A 26,186-nucleotide genomic window follows, 5' to 3' on the forward strand; every position below is an offset into this window, starting at 1 on the left:
CAAAGGCACAGTGTAAACAAAAAATTGAGTCTGTGACCTCTTGGAATTTATGTACTAGGAAGAGAAAGGTAGACCTAAAGAATACAGTAAATCATCATATTATGTATATTAGAAGGTGATGAGTGTTACAGAAAGCAATAAGCAGGGAAGGGAGCTATGAAGAGAAATAGGAACATGTAATTCTCCGTAATATGGAGCGCAGAAGGCCCCACTGAGAAGATAACATTTGGGCAAAGACCTGAGGAGATAAGGGAATGAACTATGTGGGTATCTAAGGGAAGAGCCATTGGGTGAGAGGGAGCAGTACAAAGGCCCTGGGGTGAGAGAGGGTCCAAGCTCTGAGGATAGAAGGTGATTGGAACAGAGTGAGAGAAAAGAAGTAGGAAAGGTCATTGGAGGAGTGTATGAGTTAAGTTTTCTGTTGCTGTGATAAAACAGCATGACCAAGAGAACTTATAAAAGAAGAGTTTGTTTGAGCTTACAGTTCCAGAGGATTAGAATCCATAAGGGCATAGTGACAGGAACCGAAACCCAAGAGATCACATTTCCAAGCAAACACAGGAAGCAGAGCAAAATTGGAAATCCAGTGAGACTTAAGAGCTCTCAAAGCCTGCCCTAGGTGATGTGCTTCCTCCAGCATGGCCACACCTCCACTGTTTGACCCTCCCCAAACAGTGCCACAAACTGGGGACCAAATGTCCAAGTACTTGGAGCCTGTGGGGACATTCTCATTCAAACCACCACGAGGAGGAACAAGGGACTGTTCATGAGCCAGGGCCTTCATGGCAGGCTGTCATAAGGACATTGGTTTTTTGCAAGGAATCTTTGGACGATCAGAAGCAAAGGAAAGACAAAGAATCACTGTGACTTCTCCACGCTGAGAATGAACTTGGAGTGGGCCCACTGGGTAGTGGAAGAGGAAGGCCAACTAGGTAGGTATTGCAATAATGCAGGTAAAAGAGGCTAGGAGCTTGGACCAGGTGGTAGCAGTGAAAATGACCAGAGGTAGATAGTGTCTAGATGCCCACTGTTTGAGCTGATGGACTGTTCTGACAGATTAAATATGAGGTGTGAGAGAAAAAAAGACACTAATGTTAAATGACTCTGACATTAGTGGTTGGGCAATGAAAGAAAAAAGTGTGATAGAACAAATTTGGAAAAAAGATCCGAAGTTCTACCTTGAACGTTTTCAACTTTAACATTTCCATTACACAGCTGAGTGGATAGCTTCCTGTGGGATGAGGAGGGGCTTTTGCCTGGCATACTGGGAAACAGTAGAAATGCTGAGTACAGCATCATTCCACCTGGACACACAGAGCCTCCAATCAAGAGTCCTCTGCTCCTTACTGTCTAGACTTGTTAGGGGAAGACCACTCTTTTTATATGTACATTTAATTAATCCAATTAGTCAGTGTGGTGGCATACATCTGAAATCCCATCACAGGCAGCAGAGGCAGGAGGATCACCACAAGTTCAACCTGATCCTGGTCTACATAGTGAATTCCAGGCCAGCCCAAGCCACATAACGAGAACCTGTCTCAAAACAATAAAAACAAATCAATAAATGATCTGTATTATGAAGTTTTTGTGCCCACTTTGTCTTATACTAAAAAGCTTAGGATCTAGCCTCTAAGTCAGTGAAAAATACCTTGGAAAAAAATTAAAGGAAAAAGAAAACTTTTAGCAATCAAGTAAAATTTAAGTTAATATAACAAAGGGCTGGTGCTGGACAGTGCAGTTAAGAGCATTGGCTGCTCTTGCAGAAGACCCGGGTTTGAGTCCCAGCATCCACCTGGTGGCTAACACTGTCTGTAACTCAGTTCCAGGGGAGCCAACACCCTCTTCCAGATTCCACAGACACTGCACAACATGGATGCACTTACATACAAGCAGGCATAACACCCATACACATAAAATAAAGATTTGGTGCCTGTTATAGGCAGCGTGGGTACACAGTTTGTGAAAAGAGCAAGAAGCATGCTCGAGAAATGTGTGAGCTACCAGAATCGAAAAGAAACTGCAAATACTTGGAGCTGGACAAATGGATACTAGGACCCTGAGAGAGTATGAGTAAGGCCAGCGGGCAATCAGGGAAGGTTTTAAGGAGACAACAGGCTGGGGAGATGGCTCAGTGGATAAAGTGTTTGCTGTGCCAGTGTGAGGACCACAGTTTGTATCCCTAGAACTTACATAAAAGCCAGGCTCAGATGGAGGCACCTGTAATCCCAGCACCCAAGAGGCAGAGATGGGATCCCCAGGGCAAGCTGGCTAGACTAGCCAATCTGCAAGCTCTGGGTTCAGTGAGAGACTCTGCTTTAGCAAATAACTGGAGAATGATTGAGGAAGGTGTGGACTTTGGGCCTCCACATCCGTGTGTGCACCCGCACACATGTGAACATATATGCATGCCAAAAAAGGGAATCAATTTTGAGTGAAGCCTTGAAGGATAGGAAAAGAGAATGCAGTTGAAGAGCAGGTGGTTCGTTTTACTTGAGCATGATATAGGTAAATGTAAAAATCAAAAAGCCTTAGTCTCTTTAAAAGGAAGGCAAGCTTTACCTCCTTATGTAGATATGCTACGTCTTATATAATTTTTGTTTTTCTCAAAAGCATCTTTTGCTTCATTTAAAATAGCTTCAAGGAAGAATTCTAGATTGAAAATATTTTTCTTGGGTTGGGGGTAGAGCTCAATGGCAGTGTGGTTACCTAGCATGTGTGAGGCCCTGGATTCAATCCCTGGTACAGCAGGAAAGAAAAAGGATTTTCTTTCAGTACTTTAATGATGTCACCCTGTGAGATTGTCGCTTGCATTTTCTGATGAGGTGTTCTCAGCGTGACCCTCTGTATGAAATGTGTCATTTTCCCTCTGGCTTGCTGTGAGAGTTTGTCTTTATCTCATTTTAAGGAATTCTAGTATGATGTGCTATGGTGCTCTTTTCATCATGTCTCTAATGTTTGGTGTTTGCTAATCTTGTTAGATCTGTGGGGTTTTGTTTACATTCATTTTGGGATTTTTTTTTTTTGCCATTACTACTTGAAATAATTTTTATTTCTCCCGTGCCAGCCCAGGATTCTAATTATTGGACTACATAAAGTTGTCCCACAGTTCAATGATCCTCTGGATAATTTTTTCTGGGCAGGGAGGGGTTGTTGTAGTACTTGGGATTGAAGGTCCTTGCACATACTAAGAAAATACTCTACCACTGAGATTTTGAACATATGAAATACAATTAAAATAACTATTTTATTGTCTTTTTCTACTAATTCCTTTTTTGGTGTGTGTTATTGCTGATTTGAAAACCCTGAGTTCTGAGGCAGCGTCTAAAATCTTCTAGATTCTTTTGATTCAGAGTACTCAAGCAGGACATGATGGCATAGGCCTGTAATCCCAGCACTTGGGAGCAGAAACAGGATTGACTTCAAGACCAGCCTCAGAAACAGAGCAAGGCCCTGTCATTCATAAATACATAAAGTACTCAACTTGGCAAAAAATCATGCATTGGGGTATGACTTTCTGAGCCCCAGTAGTAAGAATGCTACTACTAGTAAGGAAAAAAAAATACAGTTGTTTGAGGAGCATTCCCCTTCCAGTGGGCAAGTATTTACTGAGCACCTACCATGGGCACACTGCAATTCTAATGCTGGGCACAAGTGAATGGGACAAATGGTGCAGCAGTCCCTAACAGTAAGAGTAAGAGCCTAGCTGAGAAGTTGGAATAAGAATCAGCAACTATCTAGAGAAATGCTGCTGGTTCAGAAAAAAGAGGATTCATTTGGGCTCTGAGGATCCCAAGCAGAATGAACTGACAAGAGCCACTGATGTGGGCTGGCAGATAACCAGAGCCAGCTCCCTTGAGCTGATGAGCACCTACTGCCTGAGACCCTGCTGATTTTCCCATAGATTTGAGACTCGGCGTTAGCTGGGGCCTGAGAGGCCAGACCCCAGAATTTCACTATCGTGCCCCAGATCGGTTCCATAGAAGCTACCACAAGTAGAATCAGATCAAGTTAGAATTTCAAGGCTTTGTTATGACTTAGAAAACAGTACACAATCTAAAAGACCTTATGCCAAAAAAGAAATGCACAAAATATTATTTTTACAGCGGTTCCAGCACAGTTTAAAAACACAAAGTATTTTGACTCTTTTCGTGACTGGGTACCATATGTATTTGTTTGTTTGTATAGCTCCAGCTGGCCTAGAACTCACCTTGAATTCCTGATCCTCCTGCCTTCCACCTCCCAAATGCTGGGATTATAGGGGTGCACCACCACACGTGGCCACATATTCTTTTTTAAGGAAAGAGCTATTTAAGCTGACTTATTTATAGCTGCTTAGTTTAATTTCATTAACTCTTGTTACTAAAGACAGAATATTTTGTATTTATGTTTAAAATTAATGTTTGGGGCCAGGGGAGGAAGAAATCAGGAAGACAAGTTTTGGTTAAGTGGTATGGGTGGTTGGGCTTGGGTCTCTAAAAAGCTTTTTTTAAAAAAATATTTTATTTATTATTTTTATTTTATGTGTATGAGTGTATTGCCTGCATGTGTGTGAGTGGACCCGTGCTGTGCATTACCATGGAAGTCAGAAGAGAGCTTCAGATTCCCCTGGATGTGGAGTTAAGGACGTTTCGTAGCCACCATGTGGGTGCTGGGAATCAAACCCAGGTCCTCTGCAAGAGCAGTCAGTGCTCTTAACGGTTGAGCCATCTCTCCAGCCCCTAAAAAGCTTTTTTTAAATGAAGGCAAACTGCATGTACCCATTGGGGACCACAGATTGCTTTCACACCATGCCAAGTGCAAGAGCCTGCCTTTCTTAGGGATGAGTCCAGGGTAACTGACCCCAGCTTCAGACCCCCATGAGGGAGTCCTCCAGCATCTGTGGTCTGACCCTTCAGTGACAAACAGCTGAGCCACCTCATTCATAGCCTTTTGTCTCTAGCCCAAGGAATCTTAGTTAATGGCAAACTAATAATTACCAGATTCTGGGAGCTTTTGCTGGTGAGAGCATTTGTATATACATAATAATAGTAATTTACATAATTAAGGACAGTCATAAGGAGCATTCTTTGTTAAAGAGACATAGAATCTAAGCTAGCTTTTTTTGTTTTCTTTTTTTGAGACAGAGTCTCATGTAGTCCAGGGTGCTGGAACTGGGGCACACTCCAGCCTGGTTTATCATCTCCAGTGCTGGACTGGAACCCAGGGCCTCCTGCCTGATTGGCAAGCACTCCTCCAATGGACCTACAACTCCAGCCCCTAAGTTAGCTTTAAACTGTGTTCCACTGAGTCACTAGAAGCTGGGCATGCAGAACTTCAAAGAAACCATGATGGGCCTATTGTGTTGTGTGACTTGGGCTTTTAACAGCATGCCAAGGCCACCTTTCCAGAAAATCCACACAGATCCACCACATCTTTTTAACAGGTCTCTTATCAATGATTATTTGTCTACCTGGCTTAACCACACAAACCATGTTGTGATGAGTGTTCCCATCCAGTTAACCTTGTATACTTTTCCTACCAGGGGTATATGATGACTAAATCCATAAGCCAGATACTAGTGCATAATAATAAGTGCTATTAAAATAAAAGCCAGCTGGAGCCATGGGGCCTGGGCTTCTCAAAGCTAGGAATTAGACAAAGCCTGACTGAGTCTTCAGTGGGACCAACGAGGGACACTGACTGGAACAGAGCAACAGAAGTGTGACTGGTGGGCAATGATCACAGAGGCCTCCTCCAGCTTCAACATCTTCAATGCCTAAATCAAAGCCTAAGAAGCTCTCCATACTACTGTGATTCTTTAATCTGATGATCTAACTTTTGTGACTTCTGATTCTCAATTTTTAAATTTTCAACCAAATTCTTAATTACTCTGATCAGAGGAGGACAAAATCATTTTTGGCTTTCTGCCCACAGTTTTTCTTTTTTCTTTTAATATTTTATTTTTATTTTTATGTATATGAGTGTATTGTCTGCATGTGTATAAGTGCACCCATGTAGTACAATGCCCATGGAGGTCAGAAGAAGGTGTCAGATCCTCTGGAACTGGAGTTACAGACCGTTGTTAGCCGCCATGTGGGTGCTGGGATCGAACCACATGGCTCTCTGCAAGAGCAGTCAGTGCTCTTAACCACTGAGCCATCTCTCTAGCCCCCTGCCCACACATTTTCATACAGCCTATTTCAATATAGCGTTACGGTGCCTGAGTTTGTTAAGGGAATATTCCTAAGAGAAGATTGGAATTAATTTCCTGTAAAATACCTAAATTGACATTTAGCGGATAAATAAAGCCAACAGGTTGGGAAATACAAACTCTCTCCCCATAGTTCTAGTTGTGCCAGTCCCAGACCAGTGACAAGTATCGGAGAGAAAGGCTCATTTTCCCTATTGATGCTCAGTTGTTTCAAACTAGAGCGTCTGCTGTGATCCCCCAGGCAACAAATGAAGCATTGTGAAGTCTTTTCTGGTCCTCTCAAAGGGCAATTATATATTTTTTAAAGACAATAAATTTTGTCATGATGCAGCTGATTACATTCATTTATGAAAATAGCTAAAATGCAGTGAATCCACTTTTTTTTTCTGTCTGGTTATGTTAACATAATTATCAAAGCCATAACATAGAGTACAGTGGGCCTAGAATCAGGAATCCTGGAGCTGAGCCTCGCGCATCTACGAGCAAACTGTGTGTCCTTGAGTACATGATGGCACAGGTGGACACTAACACTGCCCAATATCCTTCAGTTCAGAGAGTTGTTGGGCAGAGGAGGTACCTGAGATGTTTATGGGGCATGGGTAAGTGTCCAGGTCTTAAGCTCAAGTAGTATGTTACCTCACATCCCTTATATAAAATAGTATAGTATTTGAATGTAACCTGTACATATCTCCTTGTATACTTTAAATCACCTTTAGATTGTGTATAATATCTAATACAGTATAAATGCCATGCACATAGCTGTGGTACAGTATTGTTTATGCAGTATAGAGAATAATGACAAGAAAAAAGTCTGGTCATGTTTAGTACAAACGTGATTCCTTTCAACCTGCAATTTGGTTTGTCTGTGGTGCAGAATCTCAGATAAAGAGGACCCACAACTTGTGCTTCTTGTATCATTCATTTATACTATATTTATGTATGTTTGTGGTATATATTAGATGCATTAAAAGTTTCTATAGCAGTCAATAAATATTGTTAGCACAAAAAGTACAGGATGAGTTTCCCTTTGGATCTCCTAGCAAACAAAACAGCCCTAGACAAGAATCTAAATCACATCCCCTCAAGCTGGAGAGATGGCTCAATGGTTAAGAGCACTGGCCCCTTTTGCAGAGGACCCAAGTTTGGTTCCCAGGACCTACTGGCACCTAACAACCACCTGCAACTCCAGTTCCAAGGGATCCGATGCCCTCTTCTGTCTCTGCAGGCATTTCATGACATGACTGGACTTACATGCAGACAATACATTCATACACATAAAATAAAAATAATAAATAAAAATTTTAAAAACTAATCCCTAGCTGGGCATGGTGGCACACACCTTTAATCCCAGCACTTGGGAGGCAGAGGCAGGCAGATCTATGTGAGTTCCAGGCCAGCCTGGTCTACATAGTGAGTTCCAGGCCATCCTGGTCTACATAGTGAGTTCCAGGACAGCTGAGGCTACAAGGAGACCCTGTCTCAAAAACAAAAAAAACCTAATCCCTATTTTTTTCCTCAGACAGGGTCTCCTTGTATCCCCAGCTGGCCAGAAACTCATGTAGACTAGGCTGGCTTTGATCTGAGATCACCTGCCTCTGCCTCCCAAGTGCTAAAATTAAAGATGTGCACCACCACACCTAGCAAAACACAATATTTTTAAAAAATTTATCTTTTTAATTTTTAATTATGTGTATGTGTAAGTGTGAAGGAATGCTACATGAGTGCAGGTGGCCTCAGAGGCCAGAAGAGGGTGTCAGATCCCCTGAAATTGTAATTACAGGCAGTTGTGTTGGGTGTGGGTGCTGCAACCTAAACTCAGGTCATCTGCAAGAACAGAAAGTGCTCTTAACTGCTGAGTCATCTCTCCAACCCAAAACATTATATTTTTTAGAAAGTAGTTTAGGGGCTGGAGAGATGGATCAGGGGTTAAGAGCACTTAATGCTCTTGCAGAGGACCCATGTTGGGTTCCCAGCACCCATACCAAACAGCTCACAACTGCCTGCAACTTTAGTCCCTCCGGCCTCCTCTGCCACCAGTACATGTTGTACATAAACTCACACAGGCATGCATACATACATATAAATAAGAATAAAAATAACAAAAGTAGTTTAAATGAAAGAGTAATCAGTGAAAATGTTAAATGACATATTGAGCTTAGTATGTTCCTTCTACCTGGTCCTCCATCTCCCTATCACTTGAGGGGTTTTTATTTTTATTTTTTATTTTTTCTTTCTTTTTTCTTTTTTTCAAGTTCCGTGTCCAGACATATTGATCATAGAAAAACAAAGAAAAAGAGAATCTTAAAATCATAAGTGGAGAAGCAAATGAAGCCACTGCTTTACCTAGACAAAGTGTGTTATGATGCTACCCTGTGCTCTGTATTTTAACATTCACCTTTCAACCTGTGGGTTTGATATGATTAGACTTGGTTCTGGGGAACAGGGCAGAGGATGGGAGGAGAGCAGTTCATAGGGAACCAGAGATCCAGTTCACTGGCGGCTATCCAGTGAGTCAGTGGTCCACCGGCCTGAGGATCACTGACAGCTAGGGGTGCTTTTCACATGCCAGGGATGGTTGGTTGCTGGCTCAACCCTCAAGGCAGGTGCTTAGATTGTCTTACTAGCATGTTGAAAGGTGTTTGCCCACCTGGTTAGTGAGTACTCACTCTTGACCACCAAGCTCTTTTTTCAGGCTCACACATTGAGCCTTTCAGATGCTGGACATCAGCTCACTACAGTGGTAAAAACTGGATTTGGTCATTCCCCAATGTGTCCCTCTGTCTTTTCAGAGGCTAAGGGAAATCAAGGGGATTCTGTTGATAGGTACTCATATCAATTACAATTAAGATTGTTTAAGGGTTTCTTTGCGGTTTGTTGTCATACTAAGGACTGACCACAGGGCCTTGTGCATGCTAAGCAAACACTGTACCACTCAACTACATCCCCAGCTATTGGATCTTTTGAGATAAGATGTCCAAAAGTTGACCAAACTGGCCTTGAACTCACTCTGAAGCCCAAGAAAGACCTTGAAGTTGCCACCTCTCTTGCCTCAGCCTTGGGAATAGCTGGAATTACAGCCCTGTACCACCACACCCAGCTCTTCGGTTTTCAGTGTTTTCCTAAGACTTGTACAGTCTCCTGAAGTTGTCGATGGGATTTCTGTAGCTGATTTCTACTTGTCTGAATAAAAGTTCAGGGCCCACTGTCTTCTGTTTGCAGTTAACCACCTTCTCTCTTCACAGATCCGAGTGATGGTGGACCTGTGCAACAGCACCAAAGGCATCTGCCTGACAGGTAGGTTTGCCACTATCAACCAGAGAGCTACATGTAACACTTGCACTAGCCAAAGGTCCAGTGGCAGAATGCACCTATGAGTACTTTGTTATAAAAAATGTGTTTCCTTACTTTTACCAGATGTTTTTAATGGGAATAAAACCAACTATAATGGAATTATGAAAAATATTATTTTCTGGTATTGTCATAGAAATATAACCATGGAACTTGGGCTTGGGTAATTAGCAATGTGTGTCACCCTGAACTAAAGCCAAAGATATTTTCCTCATTCCCATTAGTTTTAAAGGGAAAAAAAATAAGGGGAGAGAACTTACTAAAGTGGCACAGTTCCTTTATATGACAAGTACATCTCTTATCAGATGTGATTATTTGCCTATGTCATATATGTAGTGTGAACGGGAAGCTCTGGAAGCAAACTGCTAAGTAGTCAAGAAGTATTACTTTCAATTATTTATTGATTATTATTGTGTCTGCGTATGGTGTAGGGATAGGGCACATACATGCCAGGAGTTACATGTGGAAGTCAAAGGACAGCTTTGTGTAGTCAGTTCTGTCCTTCCACCTTGATGTGTGTTCCAAGGATCAAATGCAGGTCATCGGGCTTGCAAGGCAGGCACTTTACTGCTGAATGAAGCATTTCTTCTGGGCTGCATTCTACATGCAAATCTTGAGTCAATGAAAATCTGATGGAAAGATATATATACATATATGTGTATATATATGTATGGTTGGTGTGTTTGGTTGATTGGTTTTGTTTGTTTTCAAGATAGGATCTTGCTGTGTAGATCAGATTAGCCTCAAACTTGTGGCAGTCCTCCTTCCATGGCCTCCTGAGTGCTGGGGGTTACAGGTGTATGCCACCATACCCAGCAAAGATATGGCTTTGAGATGGTTTTCTCTATGTGAGCCTGATAGAAGCCTGCTTCTCGACTCAAGGGCAAGCCTTGTGAAGGTGAGGGCTTTCAGAAGATAATGGCAGATTCACAGCAATCATCTTCGCAGCTCCATAAACCAAGCGACACTCTGGTCAGTCTGATAGAGCCTGACTCTAGATGCTGTATTCCTTGCCCCTCCAGAGAAGAATAGCATTCTGAAGAGACAGGGAACTTACATTTACATTAAGCAATATTCTGTGGAGTAGACACACATTCCTTGGACTTTAGCCACAAGACCTTGAAACCAGCTGAAGCTTCTCTTGGGACTCACGGGCTTCTGTTCCCAGGTTCTGGGGAGACAACTCAGTATTTCACAGGGTAGAGGGGCCCTACAAAGTCTGTACCTGACTGTCAGGAACCTGGCCATTTTCTGCAGCATTCTCCCTAGTTACTTTTATTACTTGGGAGTTTGTCAAAAGAATACACTTGTAGCTCATATGAGTGAGTAAATAAAGGTGGTAAGCTTCCCCAGGAACCTCGATCCTAAGGCTCTTTCCCCTTATTTTGGCCTCAGAGAGAAAAACTGTAATCCTGTGGCTTCTTGGGAAATGCTAATTGAATTACTCAAGTCACATTCAGTCCTCATAGAAAATTAACTATCTTCAGAACAGCCTAGTCCTTTGTCCTGAAACTCTTATGGCTTAAGCGCCTTCCTTCCATCTGTGGAAGTCCCTCTTCAGAGCTCCCGCATGTGACAGTAATGAGTGCTAAAGAAATGCTCAAATGGATGGAGTGACAGGCACAAAAGCCTTGTTGAGAGGCACAGAAAAAGCCTCTTTCTGATTTTTATAGTGACAGACCTGGAAGTCAGGCTCACAGTGAATGCACAGGATGGAGCTATTGAGACCACTTAAGGGAGAGTGACGGAGAGCGGGGATTGCATCCATGGTGGAAATGGGTTGAGTAGGTGATTCTTTCTCACCTCAGAACACACTTTTCAAAAGCCAACACTTTCTTCTTTCATGCTAGCTTGAAATTGGGTCTCCTTTACACAGAAAGCTCTTCAATTAAAACTTAGGTGTGAAAAGTATAAGTTACAAAGCAAGTGGGTGCTTTGGGATAGACCACTGCTGTGTAGATTGGGGGTGGGGCAGAAGGGTGAACAACAGGACCCAGGACTGAATTTAGACAACTTCAGGAATGAGCAGAGTCTTGGTCCAGAGACCAACAAAGATGCTAAGCAAAAAGGTCATCCAGTGTCAAATTGGGTTTGGGCCCCAGAGCAAGGCCTAACTTTATACTAGAGACATTTTTTAAAATGTGTACATGGGAGCTGGGGAGTGGGTCAGCAGGCAGGAAAGCCGTACCCCAGGGAATTCTTGCTGGGGAATAGGAGAGAGAGTCAGGGTTGCAGACCTCCGGGCCTGGTTTCCAGGTCTGGTCTGTGGAGCTACGTCTCTCTCTAGCTCTCTAAAACAGCAGACTCGGGCCTCACCTTCTGAGGTGTTTCTGCTGAGTGTGATGGCTTAATTCTTCTAAATTGGACTTTGGGAAATGTGCAGGTACTTTCCCTGTGATTATTGCTGTGCTTACAGGTGCCTTGGGTCAGGCACCATTCATGGGTAAACAGGGAGGCTTCTAGGGGAAAGTTACAGATGCATGAGGGCAATTTTCTTCCCCTTGATTTGAAATGACCGGAGTGGAGGAGCCAGGTGGTCAGGCATTCCAGGACCCTTGGCCAGTGCCCACTCTTGAGGCTATACTTCTTTTTTACTATTTCCCAGAACTGTGACACCTGTATTTCTTGCCTCAGTTAAGATTCTTCTGCTGGCTGCTAGTAGGACCCGACTGCTAGAGAAAAAACACAATGTGGGGCGTCCCAAATCATTAGAAAGGTAGAGGCGTATATCTGTCAGTGAAGATCAGGTCATGTTTTGGTAACAGGCAGTAAAACTTCATTGACTTAACACACCAAAAGTTTATTTCTCTCTTCACAAAATCCAGTGGTGTTTGGGCGACCCTACCAGGAAGTTCTGCTCCCTCTGGTGATCCGGAGCACCAGGCTGCTGCCATCTCATGCTTCCCTCATCTCATCACAGGCACCAAGGTCCCCAAGAAGAGAGTGCCAGCGGAGGCCTCTTGGGGCGCTCTTAAGCTTGGATGTGCTTTACTTCCCAATCCACCTTTCCCACATAGACTGTGAACATAGAAAACATAAGGTTTGAAATTTCTTGCTAGAATTTGGTGTACATAAAATGTATTTAGAAATGCTTGCTGTTTGAATGGTCACAGGCTTAGATTGGGAAATCTAAAACCTCAGCCGCAAAAACTCAGCCGCTCACGTTCCAGCCTCATTGGTTTGCCAGAGTGCTCAAATAGCCTAGGTCACAATAAGACATGCCTAATTCTGAAAGCAAAACCATTTGTTCAGTTCTATTTAAATGATTCATTCAAATTGCTTAGGTCCTTGGATCATTTCACACCAAAGAAGGTATTTGCTACCTGACCCGAGCGCTCAGATTTTCTCAGGCTATTTCATGCAACAAAATACAGATTTCCAGCACATTCTTGTGTTATTACTCAGTGGCCCAGAGGAGACACACTGTCTGAAAGACAGCACGTGGGACTGCTCTGGTGACAGCCAGCATTCCACCCTGAAGTGATAGCACCTCCATGTGCTACACTTGCCCTCGGCTGAGGCTGCACAGGGCCATCTGCATTGCCACTGGCCTGAAGTGAATTAGTTTGACCTCTCCCCTGTGTTTAGTGTACAAATCTATAGGGAAACCAGCTCAGAAATTATTCTAGGTCTGTTGAAATATAAACAAAAGTGGTTTGCTTAGCAAATGGTCCATTTTGCAGGCTTTCTGGGACAAACATAACAAGCTGAGAGTGAGAGATGTGGGATTGATTTTCAACAAGTGACTGAGGCATTTTAAGCAGGGAGGGGGTCTGCGGTGCTGTTTTTTTCTTTTTTCTACTTGTGGTTTATCATCTAAATTTCTTTTTCTCTTATAGGACCACCAGGCCCACCAGGTAAGTACCTATTTAGGACTTTCCTAATTCAAGGGGAGGCTATGTATGGCTGGAGCCCCAGGATCTGAGGGCTAGAGATGGTAGAGGGGAGGAGTGAGACGGTGTCCTGGCTACATCCACACCCTTCTCTGTGGCTGTCAGTTGAGACTGTCCTCACCAGTCCCTCCACCTGTCCTGGTTCCAGAAGAAAGGTGAAAAAAGGCAGGAGAGAACGGGAAGGGTGTGGATGCCAGCTATCTCACTGACTAGAAGAAATCACACTTTAAAAATATTTTTGATCCAAGAACTTCAGACAGTGTATTATTTTGATCATACTCAGACCCCCCTCTTCCCTCTCCTTCCTCAACTTCGTGTTCTCTATTATTCATCTTTTATTTTAAGGCCTATTGAATCTAATCTGTGTTTCCTGAGTGCTCTTGGGTGTGGGTCTATCCCCTGGAGTCTGGTCAACTTACCAGGTGTCCAGTAAGGGAAACTAATTATCCCTCTCCTGTCATCCATCATGCCAATGGGGCTCCCTGCCCTCCTTCCCATCCATGCTGGGCCTCTGTCTGGCTTGTGTTTGCACAGGTCTTGTGCACGCTGTCATAAGTGCTATGGGTTCATATGTGCAACGACCCTGTAGTGTCCAGACAACACAGTTTTCTTGTATTCATCTTTCACCTCTGGCTCTTATAATCTTTCTGCCCTCCCATCCACAATGATCCCGGAGCCCTGGGAGGAGAGGGTGTTATATGGGTGTCCCATTTAGGACTGAGCGCTCTGTAGTCTCTTATTCTCTCCTCATTGACTATTTGTGGGTCTCTGAGGAAATCACATTTTTTTTAACTGTTCTTGTTTCTGTGCTTTGACACAGGACCCCCAGGCGTTGGTGGTTTACCAGGACACAATGGATCAGATGGACAGCATGGTCCCCAGGGTCCAAAAGGCGACAAAGGAGCAAATGGAAAGAGAGGAAAAATGGGTATTTGGACAGCTCTGCCAACTAATTCCCTCGTTTCTTGTCTCTGTGTCTGTGCTCAGGGTGGCATGAACTGTGTGGTCAGGGTGGGCAAGCACTGTGTGCAGAGGGGGCAGAATGCTTTATCTTTTGCATCAGGCATTGCCCACCTAGATGCCGTTGTGTTAAGATGCCACACACATTCTTTTTGGTCCGAATGTTTATATCAGAGCAGAGAGTACAGTCCCCAGGCACTGGCTCCTCTTTCTGCTTTCTCTGATGCAGGCAGGAAGGCAACGATTAGACTTTGTGACTGCTCGGGTACCGGCACCTATGCTGATTCAAGGCTTAGCTCCTGACTGGCCTCCTGTTGCCTCCTTCTCAGCTGGTCCTTGTGTTCAGTTGACTATCAAGGGACTGATGTTGGCCCTTATGGAGAATTTCCCTGACTAGAAAAATAGTTCCCACTGTCTGAGCAGAAAAACAGCATTCAGGCTTCCCCAAGGCTGGCACTCAGCTCCTAGGGAGGGCCCCCTCTTAAGGAGGCTTACAAAAATGCTCCAATATCTCTGAGGTACTTTCTCTTACTCTTAGTGTGTGGAGGTGGGGAGGAGTGGCACATGATATAACACAACCTCTTAGCAAAAGCCTGGGGGCACCAAGATGTCTGCTATGCTCAGGGAGTGGGGGGGACAGGGCTAGCAGGAGGCCTGGGTCCCAAAGGTCTCAGTACCAATCATGGGGAAACTGTGAAGATGTTTTAGGGAGATGAAGAAAGTTGGCACATTGCATGGTAGGGACTCAAGGAAGTGGGGTGAAAGACTGCTGACTCATAGTCACCAAGGAAAGACCATGACTGAAGGGCAGAGATAGGTTTTTTTTTTTTTAATATTTTAATTATTTTTATTTTATGTGTATGTGTGCATGTAGGTAAGTACACCTGTGTCATGCAATGCCTGCAGAGGACAGAAGAGGCTTTCGGATCCCCTGCAACTGGAGTTATGGACAGTTGTTAGCTGCCATGTGGGAACTGGGATTCGAACTCAGGTCTTCTGCAAGAACAGTCAGTGTTCTTAACCGCTGAGCCATCTCTCCAGCCCAAGGATAGGTTGTTTTTAATCAGAGACTCGACTGGACTTTCTATGTGGAGTCTCTTAGCTCCACTACCCTGGACAGGCCCTGGGCTAGGAGAGGTACTAGAAAATTCTTTCAAACAGTACAGTTTCCCCTTCTAGCACCTCTGCTATTATTCCATAAGCTACTTAGTGAGCCAGTTGAGAGGGAGAACACTGCTGAGTACTTCTGCCCCTTGACAAACCCACCTGCTCATGCTTTCCCAAGGCAGCCCTGCAGATGAAAATGGTCACACATCATCCAAGTCAACTGAGGCCTCAGCAGGCTGCCAATTACAACTGGAATTACAGAGCATAGTAATAATAACCTCAGTGCTCAGTGGCATAGAGTAACAATGACCACAAGAATGCACAGACACCTGGTTTAGCCTGGGAAGACACCAAAAAGTGTGATCAAGACCCCAGAATGACTATGATGGGGGCAGGCTTGGGGTAGGAGCATGCTACGAGGTTATGGGCAGGTAGAAAAGGACCATTTTCCAAAATATTTGGGACAGAGCCCTGGCCTTGAGGACATGTGCTTAGCCGTCATGTCTGCATGCAGCCGAAACCCAGGAAAGGCAGAAAAGTTCACTCATTTCTGGAACACAGGCTTATGGAGCAGGTACTGTTGGAGGTCCAGGGGGTTCAGAAATGAAAAAGGTTCACTGAAACACTCTAACGAAAACACTAAATAGGAGAAGTATCAAACATTCCTCATGTGCAGCACATTCACCTGCTAGCCCTGATGAATTCAGAGGCACGTATACCCCTCTTCCTATAGGATACAGAAAGGTGGAGAATGCAGTGGTATTTGAAGGATTGTCAGACATTACCATGGAATGGGCCTGAGACAGAAATTAGCTTGCATAAAGATTCTTTTTGGAGTTTGAATGGGCCCAAGGGACAGCTCTTATCTTATAAGGAAAGTGGTTATGGTTCTCAGCCTTCTTTGCTGAGATAGATAATGGGCTTCCAGGCGGGGATGGAAGGCACCTTTGTCCTCTCTAATGCAATCTAGTTTTCCTGCAGATAACAGGAATTCCAGAGATCCTTTCCTTGAGTGTGGATGGGTGGAGGACCTTGATTCTGAGTTTGAGCTTGGGTTGAAAGCCTTTAATTTCCCTTAAATCAAGTTGCTCAGCATTAAAAAAAAAAAAAAAGTCACGTTGAGGAGGATCTTTCTCAAAGTCTCAACACCTTCATGAAGCTAGCATTGTAGCTGGGAGAGAGGGAAAGCAGTGTAATAAATAGCCAGGTATATATGGTGGAACATACCTCAGTCCAGCACTCAGGGAGTCAGAGACAGGGAAATCAGCAGTTCAAGTACAGACTGGGTAACAGGGAATTCAGAGTCAGCCTGGGCTACATAGTAAGACCTTGTCTAAAAAAGCAAAAGGCTGGAGGTGTAGCTCAGTTGATGGAGTGCTTGCCTTCTGTGTTTATGCAAGGCCCTGGTTTTGATCTTGAACACTGAAAAAAAACAGATACTAAGTAGAATATATGCCCTGTTACAGTGTTGCATGGTGACACTGCTAAAAAGAAAAGAGCAGGGCTGAGAAGAGGCCTCTGAGCAAATAAATGTCTGGGGAAGTGAGAGAGGGAGTGTTGTTGCAAAATGCCAGCTTTGCTTTAAGGAAATAGGAGCATAGTTTATTCTGAGCCAAATATGTACCATCGTGGCCCTAGAATACAGATTATGTTACCCTGAATGACATGTTCACCACAGGAAAGGTTATATGACTCTTTCTATTCAGAAAAGAAATCATGAATCAAGTACATAGGTGGGGTTATCACATAGGTGGGCTACGGTAAGGTCTGGGAAGTTAATGGGATTTAGTCGTAGCCTTTATCATGTTCTTAGCTTTTTCATGGAGGCTAGGTTAAAATTATCAATATATTCCAAGAGTTTTATCAAAAATGAAGTGAATATTAGGTCAGAAACAATAAATGGCTACTTGAAAGGACTGAAGATTGCCCAAGATCATTTTAGTTCTTTTTATTATTAATGCATGTATTTGTTCATTTGTTTTTTGAGCCAGCATCTCACAGTGTCACCCAAACTCTAAATCTTCCTTCCTCCACCTGAGATTATAGGTATGTGCCACCACACCCTGCTAATTTGATTCCCAATCTATAACTTTTTCCTCCCTCTACATTTGTGATGTTCTAGTCAACTAACATGAAATGCTTCACAAGATCTTTAATACAGATGCAGTTTGTTCAGACAACTTCAGCTCATACTGGGGAGAGAGTTCCAAGAAGAAGGCCTAGGCCAGTATGCCTTGGGAGTTTGAGGACAAAGAGGCTGAAAGGCCAGCACAGTTAGGTTGAAATCAGTATCAGATCAGCCCTGGAAGTTTCAGGAACTCTGCTTTGCTCTCAGAAGGTGGGAAGGCTCTGCAGAAGACAGGGCAGTGTCCTGACATAGGAGTGAGCAGAAAGGCCTACAAACTAGGAGGGAAGAGAGGAAGTCAGAACAGGGACAGCCTCAGAGGACCAAGGTGCTGGATTCTGTTTGAGGAGCTGGAGCCCGTTCCTGTTTCTGGGCAATCACACAGGAACTGCAGCTGAGATAGGCTCTGGAATGGTGAAAGTGGAAAGTCCCAGAGTCTGCCGCAGGGTGACCTGGACAACACAGCCCTTGCTCTAGAATCTGAGCTGGCTCAGAATTTAACAATCTCCAGTGGAGAATGACTGCTGTCAGGGGTCAGTACCCTTATACCGAGAAACCTGCACAAGCCTTGAGGACAGAATGTGAGTGAGTCACTGAGGTTCCAGTAGGGATCCTAGTTCCGGGCCAGGACTGTTCTAGATCTATAAAGACAAAAGTTTTCTGAAGAGCCAGATCCTGTACAAAGAGATTGTTGTAAGGTTGCTAAGTTCCGAGTCAGCTCAGATTCCAGGGTAAGGTCTGTGTTGTCCAGGTCACCCTGCGGCAGACTGAGTCTCTTTCCTCTTTCCAGGGCCCAAGGAATATCTCAGGGAGGGCCTGAAGGACCACAGGGGAGCCCAGCTCCATCCTTAAAGTGATAAGAAACCACTAAGGGGTCTCAAGGATCAGACTTGTCTTCTAAATACCATGTTGGCTACTGCCTGGAGAACACCTTGGAATCAGCTCAGGAGTGAGCTGGAGATGAGGCAGGGATGGCAAGTAGAGTGAAGAAAGACCGATGGCATGAAATAATGTTTAAGGATAGCCTTGGGAGTACTGCTAGGGTATATAGAGAGAATGATAGATAAGGGAGGCTCACAGGCTGTCCTGCCTGGCTGGACCTTGATAGACTGTGTCTCCTGGGATAGGTAGCCCATTCCTAACTCAGCTTTACAGAAGAAACTGTGGGTACAACATGGAATTTGCCTTGAGGTATTCAGGGAGGATGCCAGGGTCCTTGGAAATGCAGGTGTTCAGTCAGAGGGGACCTCGGGGTTCAAAGCATATACACAGTGTCATCCTGGACACTGAAATTGTGGGCCTGCATGGGTATGATGGCTTGGGGACAGAGCACAATAGGAGGGAGTCTAGGGTAGAGCCCTGAGAGACAGCAACAGCTAATGACCACTAGAAGGGGACCAGCTGGCAAAGGAGCCCTCAAGAGGAAGGGGAACATTTACCAACAAATATTTATGGAACAGGCTAGTGAGGAAATAAGTAAGCAGCTCCAGATCTAGAACCTTCTATGTTTGGGGGCAGGCTGACATTCAACAGTCATATACAACACAATCATAGGAGGAAATTATGTTTGGGTTTACTTGTTTTGAGATAGGGTCTCGGGAAGCCCAAGATGGCCCCAAGCTCTCTATGTAACCTAGGAGAGGATGACCTTGAACTTCTGATCCTCCTGCGTCTGCCTCCTAGGTGCTAGAATTACAGGTGTATACCCCACACCCAGTTTTACACGGTGCAAACCTCAGGTTTCATTCATGCTAGGCAAGTACTTTACCAACTGAGCCGTATCTCCAGCCAAGGAGATACATGCTTGAAGCAGACAGGGCCCTGTGAGAATCAATAATAAAGCCAGAGGGTCCAGAGAGTTATCTTCAGTGAGACCTGAAGGAGAAGGGAGAGAGGCCCAGAGGAAGCAGTGAAGGGAAGCCAGAAGCTAGAGCCAGGCTTTCCAGACCCTTCAGATGAGTAGTATGTGTCTCCTGGTCAGTTCCCAGGAAAGCTCTACAGAATCTTAAGCAGAGGTATGATCTGCCTAATGTAACCATGGGGAAAGAAGGGCCTTCATTTAAACTGAGAGCGGAAAGGTCTTTCACTGTTTGCCTAGTGGGATGGGGGAAGGGAAGAGTAAGTACATTCCAGCAGCGGGGAACAAGCGCTGAAAAGAGAACCATGTTCCTCAGAGGTAGCGGCTGGCCAAGGTGGAATGTGACTCTCCCAGAAATCTCAACAATAAAACACAGCTGCCATGTAGTTCCAGGTAGTCCCAGCTTAGCTCCTCACAGCACCCCTGCCCAGGGCATGTTCTGTTAGCCGTGTTCTTTCAAGGTGAAGAAATCTTATTTTTCTATTTCTTTTTAAAACCTTTTTTGATTTTTTAAAAAAATTTTATGTGTATGAGTGTTTTGCCTCCGTATATGTAAGTACACCTATGTATGTAATGCCCACAGAAGCCAGAAGAGAGCATCAAATCCCATGAACTGGAGCTACTGCTGATTATTAGCCATTGTGTGGGTGCTAGGAACCAAACCTTAGTCCTCTTTAAGAGCAGCCAGTGCTCTTAAACACTAAATCATCTCTCTAGCCCCATTTTTTCTGTTTCTTAAACTCTTGGAATCTACCCTTACCCAGGGCTTTTGGACTGCAGTGACCCCAAATGCCCAAATGCCCCCCACCTTTCTGACTCACCTTTCCATGATGCGACTTCTGAACTCACATGCTACCTTTTCTGTAAGATCATTCCTGGCCTCTATGTACTGGCCCTGCCTAGCCCACCCAGTCACTGCCCCTGCTCTCTCTTAAAACACTATCCCTCCCAGACATTACATCATGGTATGTATTTCTGCTGGACCAGTGGTCTGAATGTGATGTCCATGAGAGAGACACACACATCTAACTTATGTACTCCTTCACATGTCTGGAATAACTTGTCTAATATCTAGAAGCTAGTAAAACTGAGCACCATGGCACACACCTGTATGCCAGCACTCAGGAGGCTGAGGAAGGAGGAACTCATGTTCAAAGCCAACTTAGGCTACACAGTGAGACCCTATCTCAAAAAGAGAAGCTTCATAGTGAAACAAGTATGTCTTGAACACAGGTCTCTGACTCCCCTGCTCTTGTCCACAGTGACACTCATCTTCCTTGCACAAAGAGCTTGGGCCCCAGATAAACTCAGAGTTATTGTAAGTGCCATAGGATGGCAATGGCAGCAATCAAGAAAGAAGCCTGGGTCCTAAAAACAAGTGCATCAAACCATGGGAGATTATAGGACTTTAAACGCCCTCCAACTCTGAGGCCTACTGGGAGCACTGGATAACTGGCAGCCTTCCAAACAGACCTGTAGACATGCAGCTCCGTCAATGATGTCCTGCACATCACAGTCTCATTGTGTGCCTCTCTGCCTTGCTTTTGAGATGGCGGACAGTGGAAGGAGTTCTGGGAGACCTGCCTCCTTTGGGCACGTCGCTATCCTTGGGGCCCTGACCTCCTAATCTGAAGACAGAAGATGGTGCTACAATTCTACCATAATTTCAGTTTTAGATATTCCTCTATAGTGTTTGTCTATGAAGGGTGGGCCTGTGTCATAAATTTACTATTCCTCACAGCTGCTAGGTGGGTCCTAGATAAAGAATGAATGTGTGCATGCATAACTGAGAAGAATACAGCATTGCATCTACCTGTCTGTCTGTCTGTCTATCTATCTATCTATCATCTATCTTATATACAACATATAGTCAATAGCTATTAATTCTGATTGGAAGACAATTTTTGTACCTCATGACAGACAATATTGAGAGAGAGAGAGAGAGAGAGAGAGATTATTAGAATCTTAGAAATAAGAAAAGGGCAGGTCCCAGGGAGGGAATTGTAGGGAGAAAATAGAAGGCCTGGGTTTGAAGGTTATGAGGCCACCCTTGGGTACAGGTGGGGACCCATACTAGACAGGAATGGACCTAGGAGTTAATGACCTTCAAAGTAGAGCTAGGGATGACTAGGAGCCAGTTTGAACTCATGTCAGTTGAGTTTTGACACTGTGACAAAATAAATGGTATAAGCAATGTAAAAGGAAGAAAGGCTTATTTTTGCTCAGTTTTAGAAATTTCAGTCCAAGGTGGCTTGGAGTCCAAGGCAGCTGGCTCTGTGCTTCTGGACCTGTGGTGAGGCAGAGCATCACAGCAGAAGGTCATGGTAAAGGAATGCTCCTTACCTCATGGCAGCCAGCAAGCAGAAAGCAACACAGAAAAGGGTGAGAGGCGAGACACTCTTCAGAGACATGAGCCCAGGCACCATTTCCCCCAGCCAAGCCCTGCCTGCCAGCACTCCAATAATGCCATAGGATTCATCCCAGGATGACTCTAAGCCACCGAAGGTGGCAGAGCCTTCATGGTCCAGCCACTTCTCCATGCTTGTGGACCAAGCCATCAACACATGAGCCTTTGCGGGGGACACTTCATGTCCAAACCATAGCAATTATAGAGAAGACTGACCCAATGAAGCAGAGCTTAAGACTTTAGCCTAAGTATTCGTTCCAGAAAAAATAAAACCTCTCAGTTTCCAACTTTAGAAACACTGAGAACAGAAGCCAGACCCAGAGTCCAGGGGCTCAGTGTGGACCCTGGCTCTTCACTGACCTGCTGTGCACCTTTGAACAGGTTATGTGATCACTGTATGCCAGTTAACCTGTTTATAAAGTGGAGATAATAATCCTGTTAGCCTCATAATGTTTTTAGGAAGGTAAGTTAATATACATGAAGTATTAGGGTCTGACACCATAAATTCTGTATTAGTGTTAGCTAGTATCTTTTTTTTCTGGCTCAGGCTGCCTGGAACACTGTGTAGCTGAGGTTGACCTTGAACTTCTGATCCCCTATCCATCCCAGGTACTGGAATTACCTTGATACACTACCACATAGGTTTAATGTAGTTCTAGAGATTGAACTTAGGTCATTGAGCATGCGAAGCAAGCACTCTACCAACCTAGCCACATTCCCAGCAGGCTAGATGCATTTTTTTTTAAATTCCAAAAGTGAAGAAGAAACTTGGTTTTAGTACAAAAAAGAAAACTCTCTCTCTCTCTCTCTCTCTCTCTCTCTTTTCCAACTTTTTAAAACTATATTTTATGTCATATATAGCACCCTTTAACATAACACCTATATTTAAACTATATATACTATTAATATGTTTTCAAGTAACATTGTAATATATATAGTATGGGGTATAGTGTGGCACTTCAATACATTTAAACAATATATAATGATCAAATCAAAACAAGTGGCGAGGATAGAAAGATGGCTCAGTGGTTAAGAGCACTGACTGCTCTTACAGGAACTAGGTTCGATTCCCAGTACCCACAAGGCAGCTTAACAACGGTCCAAAACTCTAGTTCCAGGGGCTCCAATGCCCTCTTCTGACCCCCATGGATATTGCATGATACAGGTGCACTGAGACACATGCAGGCAATACACTCGTACACATAAAATAAAATATTTAAAAAGACAAGTGGCATATATGTTAATTCAGACACATTCAAACACATATAAATAACTTCCAAGAGGTAGGAGGATAGGGGCTTCAAACCTAACTTCAGCCACATAGTGAATTTGAGGCCAATAGAGTTACATGAGACTGCCTCAAAAAGACAAAATAATTTGTGTTGGGTATCCCAAGTCATCTCTATTAGCTGCTTTGAAGCATTCATCCATTCTTCAACTACTGTTACCCTAGTTTGCTGCTCTAGGACAGAGCTATTCCTACTGTCCATTTGCAGCCATACAAATTAACGATCCTCCCAGTGCCCCATAGCCTTCCCAGGTTTTGGCAAATATTGTTCCACTCTCCACTCCTTTGGGGTTAACTTTGCCTCCATATATAAGCAAGAACATGTAGCATTGACTTTTTACACCTGATTTATTTCACTTAATGTAATGTACTGCCCGAAAAGAAGCTGAATGGAAATGCCCTACGAGAGTTTGGAAACAGAGACTTAGATTTGGAGAGACGGGACTGAAAGAGGCTTGAATGTTGTGCCCTCAGCATCTTCTGTGAAGATTGATATTCTAATGCCTCAAAACCAAGTGTTCTCTTTCTTCCCATCTGTCTCTCATTTTGTCAAGTTAGGGTTAATGCTGTGTGTCTTCTCTAAAAATCAAATCGCCATTAAAATAAATAAATATCGCCCTCCACACAATTCATGTCTTAAGAGTGGGTTTTATGACACCCTCTGGCCCCCTTTCCTTTGCAACAGATGGGACTGCCAAAAATAAATTGTCCTCCCTCACCCCCTGATGTGAAAATAATGGAACTGACCCCAGCCTGGAGCTATTAAACAGCTTTAAACTGTCAGGCTGTCAGAACTGTCTGTTTCAAGTGGGTGACCCCAGAAGAACACAGAAGAGAGCCATTTCTCCCTCAGGAGTTACACAGGGATAATCTGGCCTTTCTTCTCTGGCAGACTGTGCTGACTCAAAGCCAGTGGGGAGTCATGGGACAACAATGTCAGGATGCAGGTCATGCAGTGTTACAGTGTCACTGTGCAGGGCTGGCAGCCCTGACCTGCCCTGAGTCAGGGCAGAAGATGCTTCACACATGGTAAATGGTGATTGGGTGGTGCCAAGGTGATTTACCAACAAAGACCAGGTGATGCTTTGTCAGATGTGATGGTTAAGAAAGAGAGCAAAGTGGTCTAGAGAAATGGCTCAGTTGGTGAAGTGCTTGCCACACAAGTTTGAGGACCTGAGTTTGGATCCCCAGCACCCATATAAAAAAATAGACATAATAGTATACTCCTGTAATCCCAGAGGTAGTAAGCAGACCCTATCTCAAGAAATAAGTTTGGGCCAGTGACATGGCTCAGTGGTGAAGATGTTTGTTGCACAAGTCTAACAACCTGAGTTTGAGTCCCAGAACCCACATCGGAGGAGAGAACTGACTACTCCCACAGGTACCCTCCCATACAAAATAAACAATTAAAAAAAAATAAGGTGAAGAGTGATAGAAGACACCTGATGTGAACATCCAGCCTTCACATGCATGTGCACATATAAACAGTTACACACACACGCATGTACATACATACACACAGAAGATAAAGGTGCTGCATATAGACAACACGCCCTCCCTCTTTTAAGAAAAGCTGAAAAATGGCAGTGCATACCCCAGCGAGGAGGCAAAACATGCCCTCAAGCAAGGACTCTGACAGCTTAAATACTACCCATGTCAGGGCTAAATTACAAAATGAACATTTTCCTATTGCTCATATGGCCTTCTTGAAAAAGGAAATAAAAGGCATAAGAAGTAGGAACAAAAGAAAGGAGAGGAAATGAGATGATGATATAGAAAGCTTTTGTGTTAGACTAAATGTCTGGAAAAGCTTGGTGTAACCAGCAGATACCATTTCCCCAAGAACAGCTAAATCTGGGTCGTGCGAAACCTTTAGAAGGTATCGGTAGCACTTCTATAGCAACCATCCAGTCTTTTGTCTCCTTCAGATAATATGCCAAACTGCTTATTTAAAACACTGACAAAGGAAGAGACTGGAGAGATGGCTCAGCGGTTAAGAGGGCTGGCTGCTCTTGCAGAGGACCTGGATTCCATTCCCAATACCCACATGGTAGCTGACAACTGTCTGTAATCCCAATTCCAGGGGATCTGACACCCTCTTCTGACCTCCTCAGGCATTGCACAATACACACACACAGACAATTCATTCATATACAGAAAATAAAATTAATAAATAAAATTTTACTTATTTTTATTTTATGTGTATGCTTGTATTGCCTGCATGTAGGTAAGTGCACCCATATTATGTAATACCTGCAGAGGACAGAAGAGGCTGTTGGATCCCCTGGAGTTACAGACAGTTATCTGCCATGTGGGTGCTGGGATTCGAACCCAGGTCTTCTGCAAGAGCAGTGTACTTAACCACTGAGCCATCTCTCCAGCCCCAATAAATAAAATATTTTAAAAATATTGACAAAGGGATGCCTTGTGGTGTAGTGATAGAAGGGACCAGCGTTATGATTGGCTGAAATCTGGCAAATATTATTTTGTTGACTGCTTTTTTAAAATACTTGGGATTGAACCCATGGCCACGATCATGCTCGCAAGTATTCTACCACTAGCCTTACAGCCCCAGCCACCATAATGTACTGGGAAGTGAAAACCTCCCTGTCACCAAAAGGACTTGAGAAAAGCCAAATAGCTATCTGTCAGAAAGACTCAGGAATCGGGTGGGAAGTTGATCTAAATGACCTCTCAGGTGCCTTCCAGTCCAGGATTATTTCCTTGGAACATCTATGTTTAGTTGCAACATGGCAGGCAGGAGATAGGATGGTCCAGATATGGTTTTAAAACTAGAAGACAGGCTGGAAATGTGACTCAGTTGGAAGAGTACTTCTGCAGCTTGCACAAAGCCCTGGGTTTAATCTGCAGAACCATATAAACCAGCGTGATTGCGCATGCCTGTAATCTCAGCATTCAAGAGATGGAGGCAGGAGGATTGCTGTGAGTTTGAGGCCAACCTGGGCTATATAATGAGATCTTATCAAAAAAAAAAAAAAAAAGGAGGGAG

General features: G+C 43.9%; 1 protein-coding gene across 1 annotated transcript in view; it reads left to right on the forward strand.

The window, feature by feature from the left end:
* Positions 1-26,186, forward strand: part of Gldn (gliomedin) — a 62,444-nt gene that overhangs the window by 17,761 nt on the left and 18,497 nt on the right. The window contains exons 2-4 of the mRNA XM_008829758.3: positions 9,433-9,484; positions 13,378-13,395; positions 14,252-14,359. Coding sequence (XP_008827980.1) covers positions 9,433-9,484; positions 13,378-13,395; positions 14,252-14,359 — 178 coding nt within the window. The remainder of the gene's footprint in view (positions 1-9,432; positions 9,485-13,377; positions 13,396-14,251; positions 14,360-26,186) is intronic.

This window comes from Nannospalax galili, unplaced genomic scaffold (assembly GCF_000622305.1).
Source record: "Nannospalax galili isolate Female #2095 unplaced genomic scaffold, S.galili_v1.0 scaffold213, whole genome shotgun sequence".
NCBI classification, from domain to species: domain Eukaryota; kingdom Metazoa; phylum Chordata; class Mammalia; order Rodentia; family Spalacidae; genus Nannospalax; species Nannospalax galili.